A 15,687-nucleotide genomic window follows, 5' to 3' on the forward strand; every position below is an offset into this window, starting at 1 on the left:
ATTTTAGTTATATATTATACATTATTTGTTACACAAAACACAGTTTTATCCCTTGCATCTACTACTGCCTTTTCTTCTTCTTCTTTTTGTGGGTGGGGAGCATTCAAAACAAACCTCGTCTAATTTCCTAATAATTTTTTTCTCTCACATTTCTTATTTCTTAGGAACAAACGATCCTTATTGTTTGTGAAAGATAAGTAAAAGGAGGCTACCATGTTGCCATCTCAACAAAATAGGTTTGTTGACTAAATCCAATTTATTTCTTTTCTTCCATCATTTCTCTGGATGAACAAGAAGTTAGGGGACAATGAAAGATGCAAAATGTAGCCACAAACAAACCCCACCTTTCTTTTCTGTCTACATTTACTTTTTATTCCTTTTTTGTTCTTAATATCGTCATATATAATAAATTTACACATTCTTCGAGTCTTCTCAATATCATCACCTCTGGTATGTCAGCAAGATTCACCTTCCTTTTCTTTTTGTCTTCTTTTTCTTTTGTTGCTTTTGTCTTCTCATCTTTGTTCTTAATTTCCATTAGTTGCTAGTGTGGTTTTAAAACTTGTCATGTGTTGATAATTCAAATAGGATAGAATAATAGATACCCAATTATTTGAGGAAGATTTCATTCAAAGAGTAGAATATCGACAGTACGTATATTAATTGGACTTAACTTTGAGGTGTTTTCTTTTGTTCCCTTTCTCAGGTTTTCTTTTTTAATGTTTTCGTATAAATTTCTTCTACACTTTCCAACTTAATGTAACTACTATATCGAATGAGTAGATATGATCATCAGTAGTTTATGTGTAATTTAGAACATCCACCCTTCCTAGATTTTTTTTAAGAAGAAAAAAAAAACGAATCTAATAACTGAGGTAAAAACAAGAGCAAAGAAGCATCTATAAATTAAAAGCTATTAAAAGTCTAATTGAAAGAAAAGTTACTAAAATATCTTCAATCTATTACTCCTCTTTTGCTTTTTTAACCTAACGTGTTCTTTCCAGTTTTTTCCTCATCTATATTTCAGTTATTTTTTTTTTGTTTCTTTTTTTTTAAAAAATATAGCATCACTTATTTTCATTCTTTACAGTTTTGAAGTTACTAAATTTAGTTTTTACAATTGTTTGATATAAGATACATTCACATTTCTTATTACCAGTGCTCTTTCTTCCTTATTTGTTTGTTTTTGAAATATAGAACTAAAAAAGTTGAAGTTCCCGTGAATTTTTCCTAACCAAGTACGGTTGTTTATCTTTCTGGTCTCGTCCCTCTTCTTTTTTTTTTTTTTTTTGACGTCCTCGTCCCTTTTCATAACAACAATGTTTTTCACCTTTTCCTAGTTGATCATTAATCATATATCTTAAAGATATAGTAGCAACATCCTCTTTACACCACACCATAATATGATGAAATTCATGTGTTGGGTTGCTAATATTCATTGTCTGATCACTCTATTCATTTCAACTCTCTCTTTTCAATTTGTTTAAAATATATTTGATTTTTTTGTTACAATACAAGAACACTCATCGTCAGCCTTGACTACTAATGTTGCAATAGGGAAAAATCTGTTTTTAGATTTGATTTAGCATTAGTGAAAAACACGTTGCACATTATCAATTACTAACTGAAAGTTTTTCAGTTGTATTAAACTTTGTGTGCGTAGTTTCTTAAGTAGAACAATACGGTTCGCTAATAGTGTAAAGATTTAATAGTTAGCAGATATATCAAAATTAAATTCTAATACACAAACACAGATTCATCTTCAGCTAATTAAATATCTTAAAGGCAGCTCCATAGTTTCAAGTGAAGCACAATCACTAATCATTTTCTAATTACATGAAACTTTTAATATTTTCTTAAGTAGGAAGTACAACATGGTTCTTTTGGCCTAAAATACATAATTTTTTTAAGTATATCAACTTCTTAAATGAATTTTAATATTTTGAGAGATTAGCTCTTAATACTTAGTTGGGAGATATCTAGGTTCAGCCCCCTAAAAAAATATATTTTATAGTTGTCACTTATATCAAAATTAGATTCTAAATTTCTAATATACACTCCAAAAAAAAAAATAGTGAAGGTAGCTTGGTAGAAGAATGTCACTATTAAGCCATTCAATTGTTGTTGTTGACTTGTTGCAGCTTCAAGTATCACAAACTAATATTATTACTTGTTTACTTGAAAATTTCCTCAAAGGTGAAAGCAGAAGGAAAATGGGCAAGGATGGATCACCAAAACATTATAGTCAGTTTGATTCAAAGAGAAACCGTATGACATGGATTTTAGGAGTTAGTGGACTATGCATTCTATCTTACATAATGGGTGCATGGAAGAACACTCCATCACCCAATAGCCAATCTGAGATCTTCTCAAAAGTGGATTGCAATATTGGTTCAACTTCAGCAGGCATGTCATCTTCTTCAGCAACTGAATCATCATCAACTAATTTAAATTTTGATAGTCACCATCAAATTGACATCAATAATTCTGGAGGGGCACAAGAGTTCCCATCATGTGACATGTCATTTAGTGAATACACGCCGTGCCAAGATCCCGTTAGAGGTCGCAAATTCGATCGAAACATGTTGAAGTATAGGGAGAGGCATTGCCCAGCCAAGAATGAACTACTAAACTGTCTCATACCTGCTCCACCAAAATACAAGACTCCTTTTAAATGGCCTCAAAGCAGAGATTATGCTTGGTATGACAATATTCCACACAAAGAGCTTAGCATTGAGAAAGCTATTCAAAACTGGATTCAAGTTGAAGGTGACAGATTCAGATTCCCTGGAGGAGGTACAATGTTTCCACGTGGAGCTGATGCATACATTGACGACATTAATGAGCTTATTCCCCTCACAAGTGGTACTATCAGAACTGCAATTGATACTGGTTGTGGTGTAAGTTAATCTATATTCTATCCTCATTTATGTCTATGCCTCTATTTATTTTTTTGAGTTTAATTTCTATGTGTTATCAATAAGAAATTTTTTAGACCATCTATCAATAAGAAATCACGGTAGATTAGATATGACTTTTAAAATGATTACTGATGAAGCCGATAAACTTACATACATATGACCTTCTAACTAGATGTGACAATGTAAAAATCTTTACTATGCGTGCACTATTTACTATCTCCTTTTTATTTAAGTTTATTTGTTGTAGCCTAGTGCTTCGAACTTTGGACAGTTGAGTTTAATAGGTGATTTATCATAATCAAATCAAACGTTAGGACTATATATGCTTTTTTGGTGGGAAGGATGTGTTGCTTATACTTAATTCCTTCTTGCACTGTAAAGGTTGCGAGTTGGGGTGCTTACCTTTTGAGAAGAGACATCCTAGCTATGTCTTTTGCACCAAGAGATACACATGAAGCACAGGTCCAGTTTGCGTTGGAAAGAGGAGTTCCAGCAATGATTGGCATCATGGCTTCACAGAGGATTCCATACCCAGCAAGGGCGTTTGATATGGCTCATTGTTCTCGCTGCTTGATACCTTGGCACAAACTTGGTATTCACACTTCTTACATTATGATGACCAACTATTTTCATTGGCTATCTAATTTAATAAGGAAACAATTAATCAAACAAGTAGTTACTCAAGTACATATATACAATTAAGGCATTAATTATTCTTTCAACAATTAAGTTGTGTTTGTTTTAAGCAGCAATACTTTCTTTCTTTTTTTCATTTAGATTAGTCATTAATTCTGTAATTTCCACCCCACAGATGGTTTGTATTTGATTGAAGTGGATAGAGTTCTGAGGCCAGGTGGCTATTGGATTCTCTCTGGCCCACCAATTAGATGGAAGAAATACTGGAGGGGGTGGGAAAGGACTGAAGAGGATTTGAAGCAAGAGCAAGACGCTATTGAAGAAGTGGCCAAACGCATATGTTGGACAAAAGTAGTTGAGAAGGATGACCTCTCCATTTGGCAAAAGCCTAAAAACCATGTTGGATGTGCACAAACTAAACAGATTTACAAAACACCACACATGTGTCAATCCGACAATCCTGACATGGCTTGGTAATTCTTTTAGACCATTTCTATTACAGCAAAACTTACAGTCTCATAACTACTTTTAGTGTTGTATCAAAATCAACATCTCATCTTAGTAATCATTGTTTTCATTTCAATAACTAAATGAGCGTAAAAGATTCTTACAGTGTCATCTGCCTTAAAATAGCGTGTTAGTTTCATGTTTCTGACTTGAGTTTCCAAGTTTTGGGTGTGATTTTAGAAGTTAATAGTTATAACTTTCACATTCCAAAACATGATTCATTTATTCTCACGTGTTTTCAAACATGCATCTTTTACTCCTTCCAACGTGAAAATAGAAAAATATATGCATTGAAACACACAAAGTCACATCAACCATGATATTTTGTATCAGTTGACTTTATAAATTTTCTTTAACAATATATTTTTTATCAATCAATATTAATTATTAGTTTATTAATTTTTGTTAATGCAAGGAATTTGAATAAATGATGTTTCCCTTCAACTACCAAATGAATCTTATAACTCCACACTAACAATTGTATAAAAACTAAATTCAAACTATTGCCAAGACGAAATGTCTATTTTGATAATAGCACTAATAATGTCATATTATTGCATCTAAATTTTGTCCTTTGTACTATTGGTAGGATAATTTACATTTCTTTGTTTAATTGCATTGAAAAGGTACCAAAATATGGAAAAGTGCATAACTCCGTTGCCAGAAGTTAGCAGCGCAGACAAAGTAGCAGGAGGGGCACTAGAAAAATGGCCTAAGCGTGCATTTGCGGTCCCTCCTCGAATTAGTAGTGGTTCAATACCAAACATTGATGCGGAGAAATTTGAAAAGGACAATGAAGTATGGAGGGAAAGGATAGCACATTACAAGCATCTGATTCCTCTTTCCCAAGGGAGATATAGAAACGTCATGGACATGAATGCTTATCTTGGTGGATTTGCAGCTGCCTTAATCAAATATCCAGTATGGGTTATGAATGTTGTTCCCCCAAATTCAGACCATGACACTCTTGGTGCAATTTATGAACGAGGTTTTATTGGAACTTACCATGATTGGTGTGAAGCTTTCTCAACTTATCCAAGAACATATGATCTCATCCATGCTAGTAATGTATTTGGCATATATCAGGATAGGTAGGCAAACTTATATATGGACATTATCTCTACCTCTCTAGCTTATGTTATTAATTGTGTCTTAAGTATTCTATAGTGTTGAAATGGATTAATTGTTGTGTGTGAAAGGTGCAACATTACTCATATACTACTGGAGATGGATAGAATTTTGAGGCCAGAAGGTACTGTAGTATTCAGGGAGACAGTGGAGCTTCTGGTGAAGATTAAAAGCATTACTGATGGAATGAAATGGAAAAGCAATATCATGGATCATGAAAGCGGGCCCTTCAACCCTGAAAAGATTCTTGTTGCTCAAAAAGCTTACTGGACTGGCGAAGCTAAAGAGAAACAAAACTAACATATAGGGCTTCGTTCTTTTTCCTTCTTTTTTATGAATACAACTTCGTTCGTATACCTTTTTGTTTTCCCTCTTAGAAATTAAACTGTAATTAGATGTTTGTTTTAATTCCTTACCTTACTTTCTTTTTCTTGTCATACTCTTTCTATTTTATTCCCTTCACATTTTTTTCTTTTCATATTCTTTCTATTTTATTCCCTTTTTTGTAACAAGAGATAAATTCTATTCCATTCCGTTATTTAAATGAATCGATTAAACCTCCCAAATCATTATCTTATTTTATCATTACCTATTTATGTTTAAGGTTTTCACTTTTCATTAATTAACAATAAGCCAAAATTAATTTTATCACTAAGAAAAGAAAATACTATACTTTTTTAATTATAACTGCTTATTTATTCTTCGTCTATTGATTTACTTAAGTATTGTGTGAATGATAAAATTAAAGATGCTTGGAAGTTAGAATGCAACATTACAAAACCAAAATCGTTGATCTAATACCAGAGCTTTTGTAAATTTATTCTTTTTTTTCTTCCACTACCTCTCTTTTCTACCAGAGCTATTTAGCTTTTTTCTCTCACAAGATTGACTTCGCTTCAGTTAATTTATACACGTCGATGAAAATCTTTCATAACAAATAATAACATTGATAGTTTATGACAAATTTTACGCAAGTTAAAGTTTTAATTGCAGTACACATAAATGTTCTGCATCACAAAAACAAGTTAAAAAAAAATGCGCTGTTTCCATAGAGAAAAAAGAGGGTAGTGCAATATACGATATAAAAAAATAGGATATACAAATAGTATTATGGACGGAAGCATGTGAAAAAAATGAAGATTAGGAATACAGAAAGCTAGAATATTATTGAAGGAAGCACGTGAAAGGACTCAAGCAATAAGCGGCAACATGGAAGGAAGTTCAAGGTAGAGATTATTTGTAGGATGAAATTTAAAGAAGCAAATCACCTTTTTATCAAAGGGAGAAAAAAAAAGTCAAAATTGGATAACTCTGATTTATTTTCTTTTACTTGCTAAATTTAAGCCCCAGTTGAACCAAACCAGGCAGTATGTCAATCCCCGGGGTAGTTGTGGTGCAACTGCAACGGCAAGCATACATCATACAAAGCAAAAGTTTTCGCCCATAATCTCATTTTATCTGACTTCAGAACTCAAGCTATACATAACTGTAAAACATGCATGTATTACATACAGCATCTTCTTTTTACTAATTCAGAACAGACATTCAGTAAACAGAAACCGAATAAGCAAAAGGTCTCCAGATAAGATTTTCATTTTTTTCTTCAGAAGAAATAAATAAAACACACAGATACACAAAGCTATAATATAGTCACCCCTTCACTACCAGAGTTTCATCTTGCCCCCAAATATTCCAGTCTATGTTTTTATGACTTTTTTGCATTTGCATTTGCATTTGCTTTCACAGGATCAGTCAGCAGTCATTGGTTGAGTCATGCAACACCTGAACCGGGCCTTCCGAACTGTTGTCATGATCTCATTCTCTGCATTCTCAAGCATTCCTACAATTTCAGCAAATGGTGGCCTAACATCAGGGTTGGGATCCCAGCATCTTGTCATGATGTCACGGAGAACAGGTAGGCAATCGTTGGGTATGATTGGACGAACATTTTTGTTGACAACTGCAAATGCAGCCTGTACTGCTGTCATGTTCTGAAATGGAAGCATACCGGTAATGAGTTCCCATAGAACAATCCCAAAGCTATATACATCCACTTTTTGTGTGTAAGGCCTATGCTGGATCATCTCCCTGCAGTAGATCAGCAAACAACAAAATCTAAATACCACATCAAATTAATTTTTTAAACAAGAATATAAAACACTTAAAACTAATTATGAATTTCTGCATTTCAAACAAGATGGATAACTGGAATTTAGTAATATCATGCATGATGAGTGGAGCTGTCCATATATATTTTCTCCCCTATACCATTATTTGCTGAACATAATAATATAGCATAAATCTCCCCTATACAGTCAGTATTGATTACCAGCTAGTTCTAGAAAGCTATCAACATCCCTCTTTCAGCAGAAGTAGTCTTAGAAAGAAATAAGACAAAGAAAGAAAATGGTAGATATATCATTATAAGAAAATCTGAAGAAAGTCATAAAAAAGAATAACAACTAAATAGCATTCTAATTCCTCTGAATATCTATCAAGGAAGTTTCATGGATGTTGCCCTCTGAATAGAACCAAAGAGAATCAACCAAAACAATCCCATCTCAAAGCAAATCTAAGTGTAAAATGTTTGCCAGAAAAATCCAAGCATTTACCTCCAAACAAAAAACAACACCATATAGCATATAAATAATAACATTAAAACACTTTCCCTTTACTCCTATAAACCCTGAGGGCACACCCAAGATCCACCAGAAAGTTAGCAAAGTCAAAAAAATGAAAAGATTCCAGTTCTTTCCACATGATTTCCAAGCCATTTTTTATAATATTTTCAAAGTAACACCAAAAGATTAACAAAAGTTTCAAATTTATCTAAAAGTATTTGACGAGAAAAATCCAAACATTTGCAAGGGGATGTCATGCTTAGCTTGTTTGACATACAATACATGCCTGTCAGAACACCCTAAAGAATAACAGCACTAAACACAAGCCTTAATCCTGTTTGAGTCAGCCACAAGAAACCTAATCTTACACATTCATAATCCTCCATAGAGATTCCATGTTGTCATTTCTGTAAGAAGAATAAATCATACTGCCCAATACAGTTAAATTAACTAATCAAACAGTGTAACAGTTCAAATCAAAACACTCAAGACATGTCATCAAATATTAGGATATACCAGCACATAAATAACGCACATGCAATCAATATCAAACCTCCCTTAATACACAAAGGTCCAAACCAAAAAACAATTACTGGGACCTATTTCAACACAGAACACATAGTGGTTAAAAAACACAACAAATTAAACATCAAATAGAAACATAACTCCCACATCATGCAACGACCATTAAGCACAAGATAAACTGCAACATGATATGCATTAGAAAATGCATGAATGCAATAGGATATAACGCTACTATGATATTGCAGGCTGTAATGTAGGGTTGTGGCAACTGTTAACCACCCATGCATTGTAGCTTGCCAAATCATGCCAATATTCACCAAATACCCAATCCAATAAATACCCATGATATGGCGTGTGAATACATATCCAATAAATATCCATGCACCGTAGGTCGCCAAATCATGCCAAATTTCAGATAATAAACACATAAAAGACCAGAACATAAAGCTGTTTTCACTACCTAAAGCCAAATACAAGAAACAAAATTCACTCGCCAGAATCGCCCTACAAAATACCAACAATTGTCATAAACAACTTAGCTCCATTACCCTAGCTTAGCAGCTTACCCTAAACCACAATAATATTACTAACTTAAAACCAAGCTATGGCAATTTTGATTTATTAAACTTTTGGTTGACATTGGCTAGTAATTAGAAAGCATGCTTTTTATTGGGACAAACACATGTATATTGGATTTGTCGGATGAATGAACCATAGATTTTAAGCATTGCTCTACTATACCCAAAGCTTTATCAATGATCCCCTAAGCAGGATTGTCAACTCTACCACCAAAATATTTGCATGATAGGAATTAGTTGCTAGATTGCAGAGTGCAATGCATCTACACAAATATATCAAGCTGCTGAGATGTGAGAACATAAGTAAAGGGAGAAAAAAAAAACCATGAGATTCACAAAATCATCCAGCCAAAATTTTCTAGGCTCGGATTAAAAAGTTTGATTGTATATTCCATGTGGATGCAAAATACATCTTTCATTTTCCAAGTTAGGCAGGCTGGGGGACATAAAGCAGAAAATAGATGAGAAAAAAAATTGATGGCACCATTGTTAAAAAGAACTTATCAGCCCTAAACCATGACTGTGCACAAGTCAAAAGAAAAACAAAATAGTTTAAAACGAATATAAAGAAGTAGGATCCAAAAACAAGAGCTATATTTTTAAACTGTCATGTTAAGTGCAGCTTCCAATGATGGCAACTTTCAGAAATTAGCATTATCATCAGAACTCAGATGATGAAGCTCAAGCTGCACGTTGATACTTGAGAACAATTATTTTTTCTGTAGGGTTAGTCTGATGCAGTGTAGACATGACCTTACCATTTGAGTCAAAACAAAATAGACAGAAAGAGATTTTCTTCCACTTCTTGGCGCATAAAACATAATGATAAGAAGACAGTGTGAGAACATGATTAAAAGAAATGTATATCATAATTATAATCATTATAGTAACAAATATTTAGCTAAAAGTAAAAATTGTAAAAACAATAGAACAAGATTTACCAGCTTTGGTGATATTATAAACAGAAACAAAAACATTGTACACCAAAAATATATATCTAAAGGAAATTGCATAATTACCATTTCTGTTCAGGATCACAATTCACAAACAGCTGGTTAGGAACAAAGAAAGCATGATATAAAAACAAAAACAAGCAGTTGTTTGTTAGCTCTTAGCAGCATTTTAAATTTAAGCAATATTCCCTTCAATGAACATCTTTAAAAAAATTAACCATAATCGAGAAGCTCTCCAAAAATCATTCCAAAAAAGAAGCTAGAATGCATATAAAATTATAAGTATAAAAAAAGAGAATAGCAAATGATCTTACGGAGCCATCCAACGGTATGTTCCAGTCTCAGGTGTCATTCCTTCAGTTTGCACCTCAATACGAGCAACTCCAAAGTCAGCAATTTTAATTGACTTGTCACCAAAAATCAAAAGATTATCAGATTTCAAGTCCCTGTGGATCAATAAAAGGCCATGAACATAAGCCATCCCCCTTGCAACATCCAAAGCTTGTTTGACAGCCAATTTGAGGGGAACTGAGCGGTTTTGACGCTTCATTAAAAATTGTCGAACCGAACCACCTTTGGCATACTCAGTTACAATGCACCATACCATTGGCTTGCGGCACGCACCAATGAAACGAACTATGTTAGGATGCTTTAGTGTGGCCAACATCATGACCTCCTGCTGGAACTGTTGCTCCATCAATTGAGCCTTTGCTGGATCATTTTCAGGCCTCTCCAAGATTTTAATAGCAACATCTTCACCATTGTAAGTACCTCTGTAGAGTTTCCCAAAAGCTCCTTGAGCAAAAGGCTCACCCATATTCAGTTTCCTCAAATCAATTGTCCACTCATCAAAATTGTCAAGCCCTTCAGTCGGAGAACTATTGTCCATTAGAGCTTGAGCTAAAGCATCATCACTCAAAGCATGGGTGACTCTTCCCCGACGATTGGCACTATGTGCAACAGAGTAGTTATCATTGGCACGCCTCCGTAACCCTTGGTGGTCCAACATGCGAGTATGGGAATCATTGGACCCAACACTGCTATTATCGATAGACATCGCAACAGATCCTCCGCCGTTACTTGTCTGTAAGCTCCCAACGCTGTCAATTGACATATTGGTACCCTCCCCCAGCTTATGGTAAAAGCCTTGAGAGAAATCATAGTAGTTGTTATTATTCTTGTTGAGATCTATTATTCCCGGGAATTTCGCACCACCTTCCAACATTTTTCACACAGAAGAGCAAAGCCTTCAAGCTTTTTTATTTCTTCAGCATCAGAAACTGAAAATCAAACCACACCTGGAGAAACCCTAGAACCAAAATAAACCACAAGAATTTAGCATGTCAACATAATAAGAATTTCAATTACAGCAACAAAAGTAACATTCATGGTACGCATTTGTCTCATCATCAATTGCTGAAACCAGTGGGGAAAAAAAAACTAAATATACTCCAATTACAATCCGGATTTATGACAAAAGAAAAAAATGCAAAAGCTGGTCTAGTTAACATCACCAAATAAATAAATAAAAAAACACCCCCGGTATCCAACACCATCGGTTCTTTCCAAAATTAGAATCAAATGTATATGACACAAGTTGTTGAAAAAAGGAAAAAAAACAATTAAACAAGCATAAAACGCTCTATCGAAACAAGTTCCAATAGTTAACCCTCAAAGACCAGATTCACGACCATGCCCTTGTGCAAATCAACGCAAACCAAGACTTCTCTGAAACACAACCACTTTCCAAGAGAACGATTACAAAAATTAACAACAATTAAAGCAAAATCATCGATTAGAAGCCACAGACCCACTAGATACACATGCCTTGCACATCAAACCCAAAAGCAAGCAAAATTCAAAGAGAAATCGTCAAAAACAGCACGCAGTGAGACCGAAACACCGACAAGGCACAAACGAACTCCAGAATTAAAAAAAGAAAAGGAAAAAAAGCTAAAAATAGAAATTCCGAAACCTCTAAAACCAGCTTCGCAGTCAAATCTCAAGCGAATATTCACGAACTAGTCACTGATCTCACGAAAAAAAGCGAAAACAGTGAAAACCTGAACAAACCCTAAAATCTGAAAAAGTTGAGAAACAAAAAAAGTTAAGAAGACGCGGATACGCATACCTCAACGGAGAGGGCTTAAGTTAACGCGAGCTGTGATAAGAGGGTGGTCGAATGGAAGGTGAAGAGATCGAAGAGAGAAAAACCAAAGGGAAATGGACAAGATTGAGTGCTTCCCGTACCAAGGAAGCCAGAGACCAGAGAAGAAGCGCAGAAGAAAATGAAACGGATGACTTTCTTTTTGGTTTTTCTATACTATTTATTTGTTTGTAAAGTTTATTTTTATTTTATTTTATTAATGCCTAATCTTTTTCCCTTTTGTCTTCATTACTCGTTTTTCTTCACTCCTTCTAATCTTCTTTCTATTTATTTACCAATTAGTACTTATTTATTTTCTTTCAAGCTTACTAACTCATTTATACCAATATTTCCTTTAGTAGAAGTAATTGGATAAATGGTAACAATAATATTTTTTTTAACATAAAATCGATAGATACTTTTTACTTTTAATATGATGACCTAAATAAAATATTCTTTTTTATTAATAGTGTCTCTTTTCAGAAATAATTTTATCTAAGATTATATTATATAATATTAAATGAGTATCTCTTCGTAAAGTTTTGAAATTTTAGCTTGTTAAATTGTTATTAATTTCTACTGATGATCCGACTCTTATTAATTAATATTGCACTTTTGAGTGTATTTTTTAACAAATATAAAATTTTGTAATAAATTTTATCTAGTATTAATAATTAATAAAGTATGTGCTTAAAAAATAATGTGATAAAAATATGTTAAGCACTCTTCATGACACACTTGGGGGTAGTATCGGGTACCCGCGGCGCACTCACACTTTTTTTGCGTCCCCGCTTAATACGCTAAGCGTTTTTACGTTTCTTGACTTTTTGGTCCAAAACCTACCCTTCGTTATCGTCATCGCTAACCCCCACTTTGGCACTTTCTTTTACCGTCAAAGTCAAAATAAATGCTGATAGCTAATATAAATGCTGAATACGTAAAAAAAATATATATATATGCATTTATTGTTACCGAATATAAAATATAAAATGGAAATATCCGAGAAGAAATTTGTGATGCTCTTTATTTCAATATAATTATCGTTGTTACATATTTTACACAAACAAAACAACTAATAAATATATAAAAAATAATAATTTTACAAACTTATTCATATTATAATTGATTTTGTTGTATATCGTTGATATCATAAATGATATAGATGAAAAAAATTAAAATAATAATTATTTTAAGAATTATTTTTATTATTATACGATAGTTATCATAAAACAGAGAAAATAATAGTTATTTTAAGTTTTTTTTTTACTTTTGGATCTTAATTTATGGAAATTCTCTTCTTAACAAATTTCATTTGTCTTACACATATTAATATGCAATTAATTTTATGTAATAATAATAGAAATATGTGTGTGCATTAAATGTGATATATATATATATATATATATATATATTAATTTAAGAATAGTTATTAATGTAACATTTAATACTCTTAATATATATATATATATATATATATATAACATTTTGAGAATAGTTATTAATGTAACATTTAATACTATTAATATATATTTTGAGAATACCTGAGTGTTAGTAAGATATATTATCAATTATATTTTTAACTTAATTTTAATGACTAATTAAAATATAATAAAAAATTTATTAGAATCAGTAGTCTCACTACATTAAAAGTGATATTTTTTAATTTCTAATGAATTTTAATTAATAATAAATAAATTATTTTTATAAAAATGTATTATTGCCAACATTTCTAATTTATATAAAGATATAAAAAAATATACTTTTTATTGTATAGTATAAATCAGTGTATTTATTAAATGAAAAATATTTATTAGACCCAATAAATATAATAATTGTTTATTGAGAATATATTATTAAAAAATAATTATTATAAAAATTAATATCTCAACCTATAAACGTATATACTAAAATATATTAAAGATTACTAATTTTTATTGTTTAAAATAGATCATTGAGAATAAATTATTTTAATATAGTAATATAAAAAAATTATGCATTAAATTTTGTTGTTAATTACTAGCAAAAAAGAGGCAAATTGACATTGCGTCTCTCTCTTTTTCTAGTAACAACAAAATATAAGATAAATGGTAAATGTTAAATATAAAAAAAAAGATTCATAATAAAATGTTAATGTTACTACTATTAAAAAAAATTAAAAACATGTGTTTAGCTAAATATATATATATATATATATATATATATATATATATATATATGTGTGTGTATTTAATTTAGTTTGTTTTAAAAATATGATTATTTCCCACTAATTGTTTAAAACTTTTTGTCAAACAAAAATTATTATTTCTTAAAACTCGGTAAAAATTTATACAAATTGAACTTGTTTAATTAACATAGAGATTATGAAACTTGAGTAAACTTTGTTGAGTTTTTTTTAAACTTTTTTTCTTATTTCATCACAAGATCCATTACTTTTCTTGGAATTGTGATGTTTTTCTTGAATTTAACTCCTCGTTTAACTATTGTTTTTCTTTTACTTTTCTTTATCTCACCTTCATCAAACGAGAGTATTGACATTGATTTCAACTTTTTCAATACGTTATTTATGTTTGTCATGCTTAATTATACAAATTTCAAATTGATCTATATTTCTCATTTTTGCCTTGGTTAGGAATAAGGCAACCGACGGTCCTTTCCTAATTGACATACTATCATGTGAAGTTGAATATTTTTAGATTCATTAGGAAATCAACTAATCTATCTATAGAATATTTGTAGAAATTTTTTCAAAATACACAAATAATTAAATCACCTTAACAAGTATGTTTGAGTCCTTATGAATTTTATGTTTGGTACAAAATTGTCTCACAAAGACAATTGCAATATCGTCTTAGTTATGGATTGACTTAAGAGTAAAAGCAAAAATCATATGGGGACATTGTCTCTCAAAGTCTTGGGAAATGTCTATCATATTGTTCATTTCAAACTCGTTGTTCTAAATCATTTTTTGGGCTAGTTATTTTGTCTTATGAACTTTGGGCAACTTCTTAATTTATTTCTAAAGGTAACATGATGCTTCATTTATTGGATCTACAATCTTATTGTCCCCACGTCATCATTGATTTGTTATAGTATAAGTGAAGTGCGTTTGTATTTTTCAAGCCTATTTTGATTGTTATCGTTGTTTTAACTAGACAAAGTGACATCATGCACCTAATCATTAGGTGTGACATCAACTTGGATTTCTTGGCTTCTGTTATTAGCCATGTTAGGTGAGAATCTAATTGACGAATTCAAACAAGTAATGCTACAATTATGTTTGAAATGTGTTTGATATTGAATTTAAAGTAAGTCTGAAATTGATTGTTGACTCGTCTAAACTTCTTAGGACCCGGTCAAAGTTTTAGCACAATTGAGATATTACAGTGAATGTACTTACAAAAAAAATACCATGATATTAAAGTCAATATTAATCCCACTGTATGACAACATATGTTAAATGCATGCATGTTATAGTAATGATGGTATTCTAGATATAGATGTCAAAATTGGGTTTGCCTTGTTATCACATGGCTCAACACCTCTTATGGGTAAATATATGTTGTTTTAATGCTGGGATAAATTATTTGTCTCGCTATTAATGTTGATTTTGTTCAATGGTTTATCTTTGGGATTTTATGATATACGAGTATGTGAAAGTCATAATGAAAATTA

General features: G+C 31.7%; 2 protein-coding genes across 3 annotated transcripts; one reads left to right on the forward strand and one right to left on the reverse strand.

Annotated features, from left to right (window-relative positions):
* Positions 1 to 312: 312 nt before the first annotated feature.
* Positions 313 to 5,640, forward strand: LOC100807260 (probable methyltransferase PMT18). Its single transcript, XM_003530474.5, has 5 exons — positions 313 to 2,900; positions 3,303 to 3,513; positions 3,733 to 4,030; positions 4,691 to 5,155; positions 5,264 to 5,640. The coding sequence occupies exons 1-5, from the start codon at positions 2,097 to 2,099 to the stop codon at positions 5,490 to 5,492; spliced, it is 2,007 nt and encodes a 668-aa protein (XP_003530522.2). The 5' UTR covers positions 313 to 2,096; the 3' UTR covers positions 5,493 to 5,640.
* Positions 5,641 to 6,626: 986 nt separating this feature from the next.
* Positions 6,627 to 12,197, reverse strand: LOC100788536 (serine/threonine-protein kinase STY13). 2 transcript variants are annotated; one of them, XM_006584718.4, is made up of 4 exons: positions 12,001 to 12,189; positions 11,845 to 11,897; positions 10,184 to 11,178; positions 6,627 to 7,280 (listed from the first exon to the last, which is right to left on the reverse strand). In XM_006584718.4, exons 3-4 carry the CDS (start codon positions 11,092 to 11,094, stop codon positions 6,941 to 6,943), a joined length of 1,251 nt encoding a protein of 416 aa, XP_006584781.1. In that variant the 5' UTR covers positions 11,095 to 11,178; positions 11,845 to 11,897; positions 12,001 to 12,189; the 3' UTR covers positions 6,627 to 6,940. The 2 variants fall into 2 exon arrangements, with proteins under 2 accessions (XP_006584781.1, XP_003530541.1); XM_003530493.5 differs by lacking the exon at positions 11,845 to 11,897 and having other exon boundaries at positions 12,001 to 12,197.
* Positions 12,198 to 15,687: the final 3,490 nt, after the last annotated feature.

This window comes from Glycine max, chromosome 8 (assembly GCF_000004515.6).
Source record: "Glycine max cultivar Williams 82 chromosome 8, Glycine_max_v4.0, whole genome shotgun sequence".
NCBI lineage: Eukaryota > Viridiplantae > Streptophyta > Magnoliopsida > Fabales > Fabaceae > Glycine > Glycine max.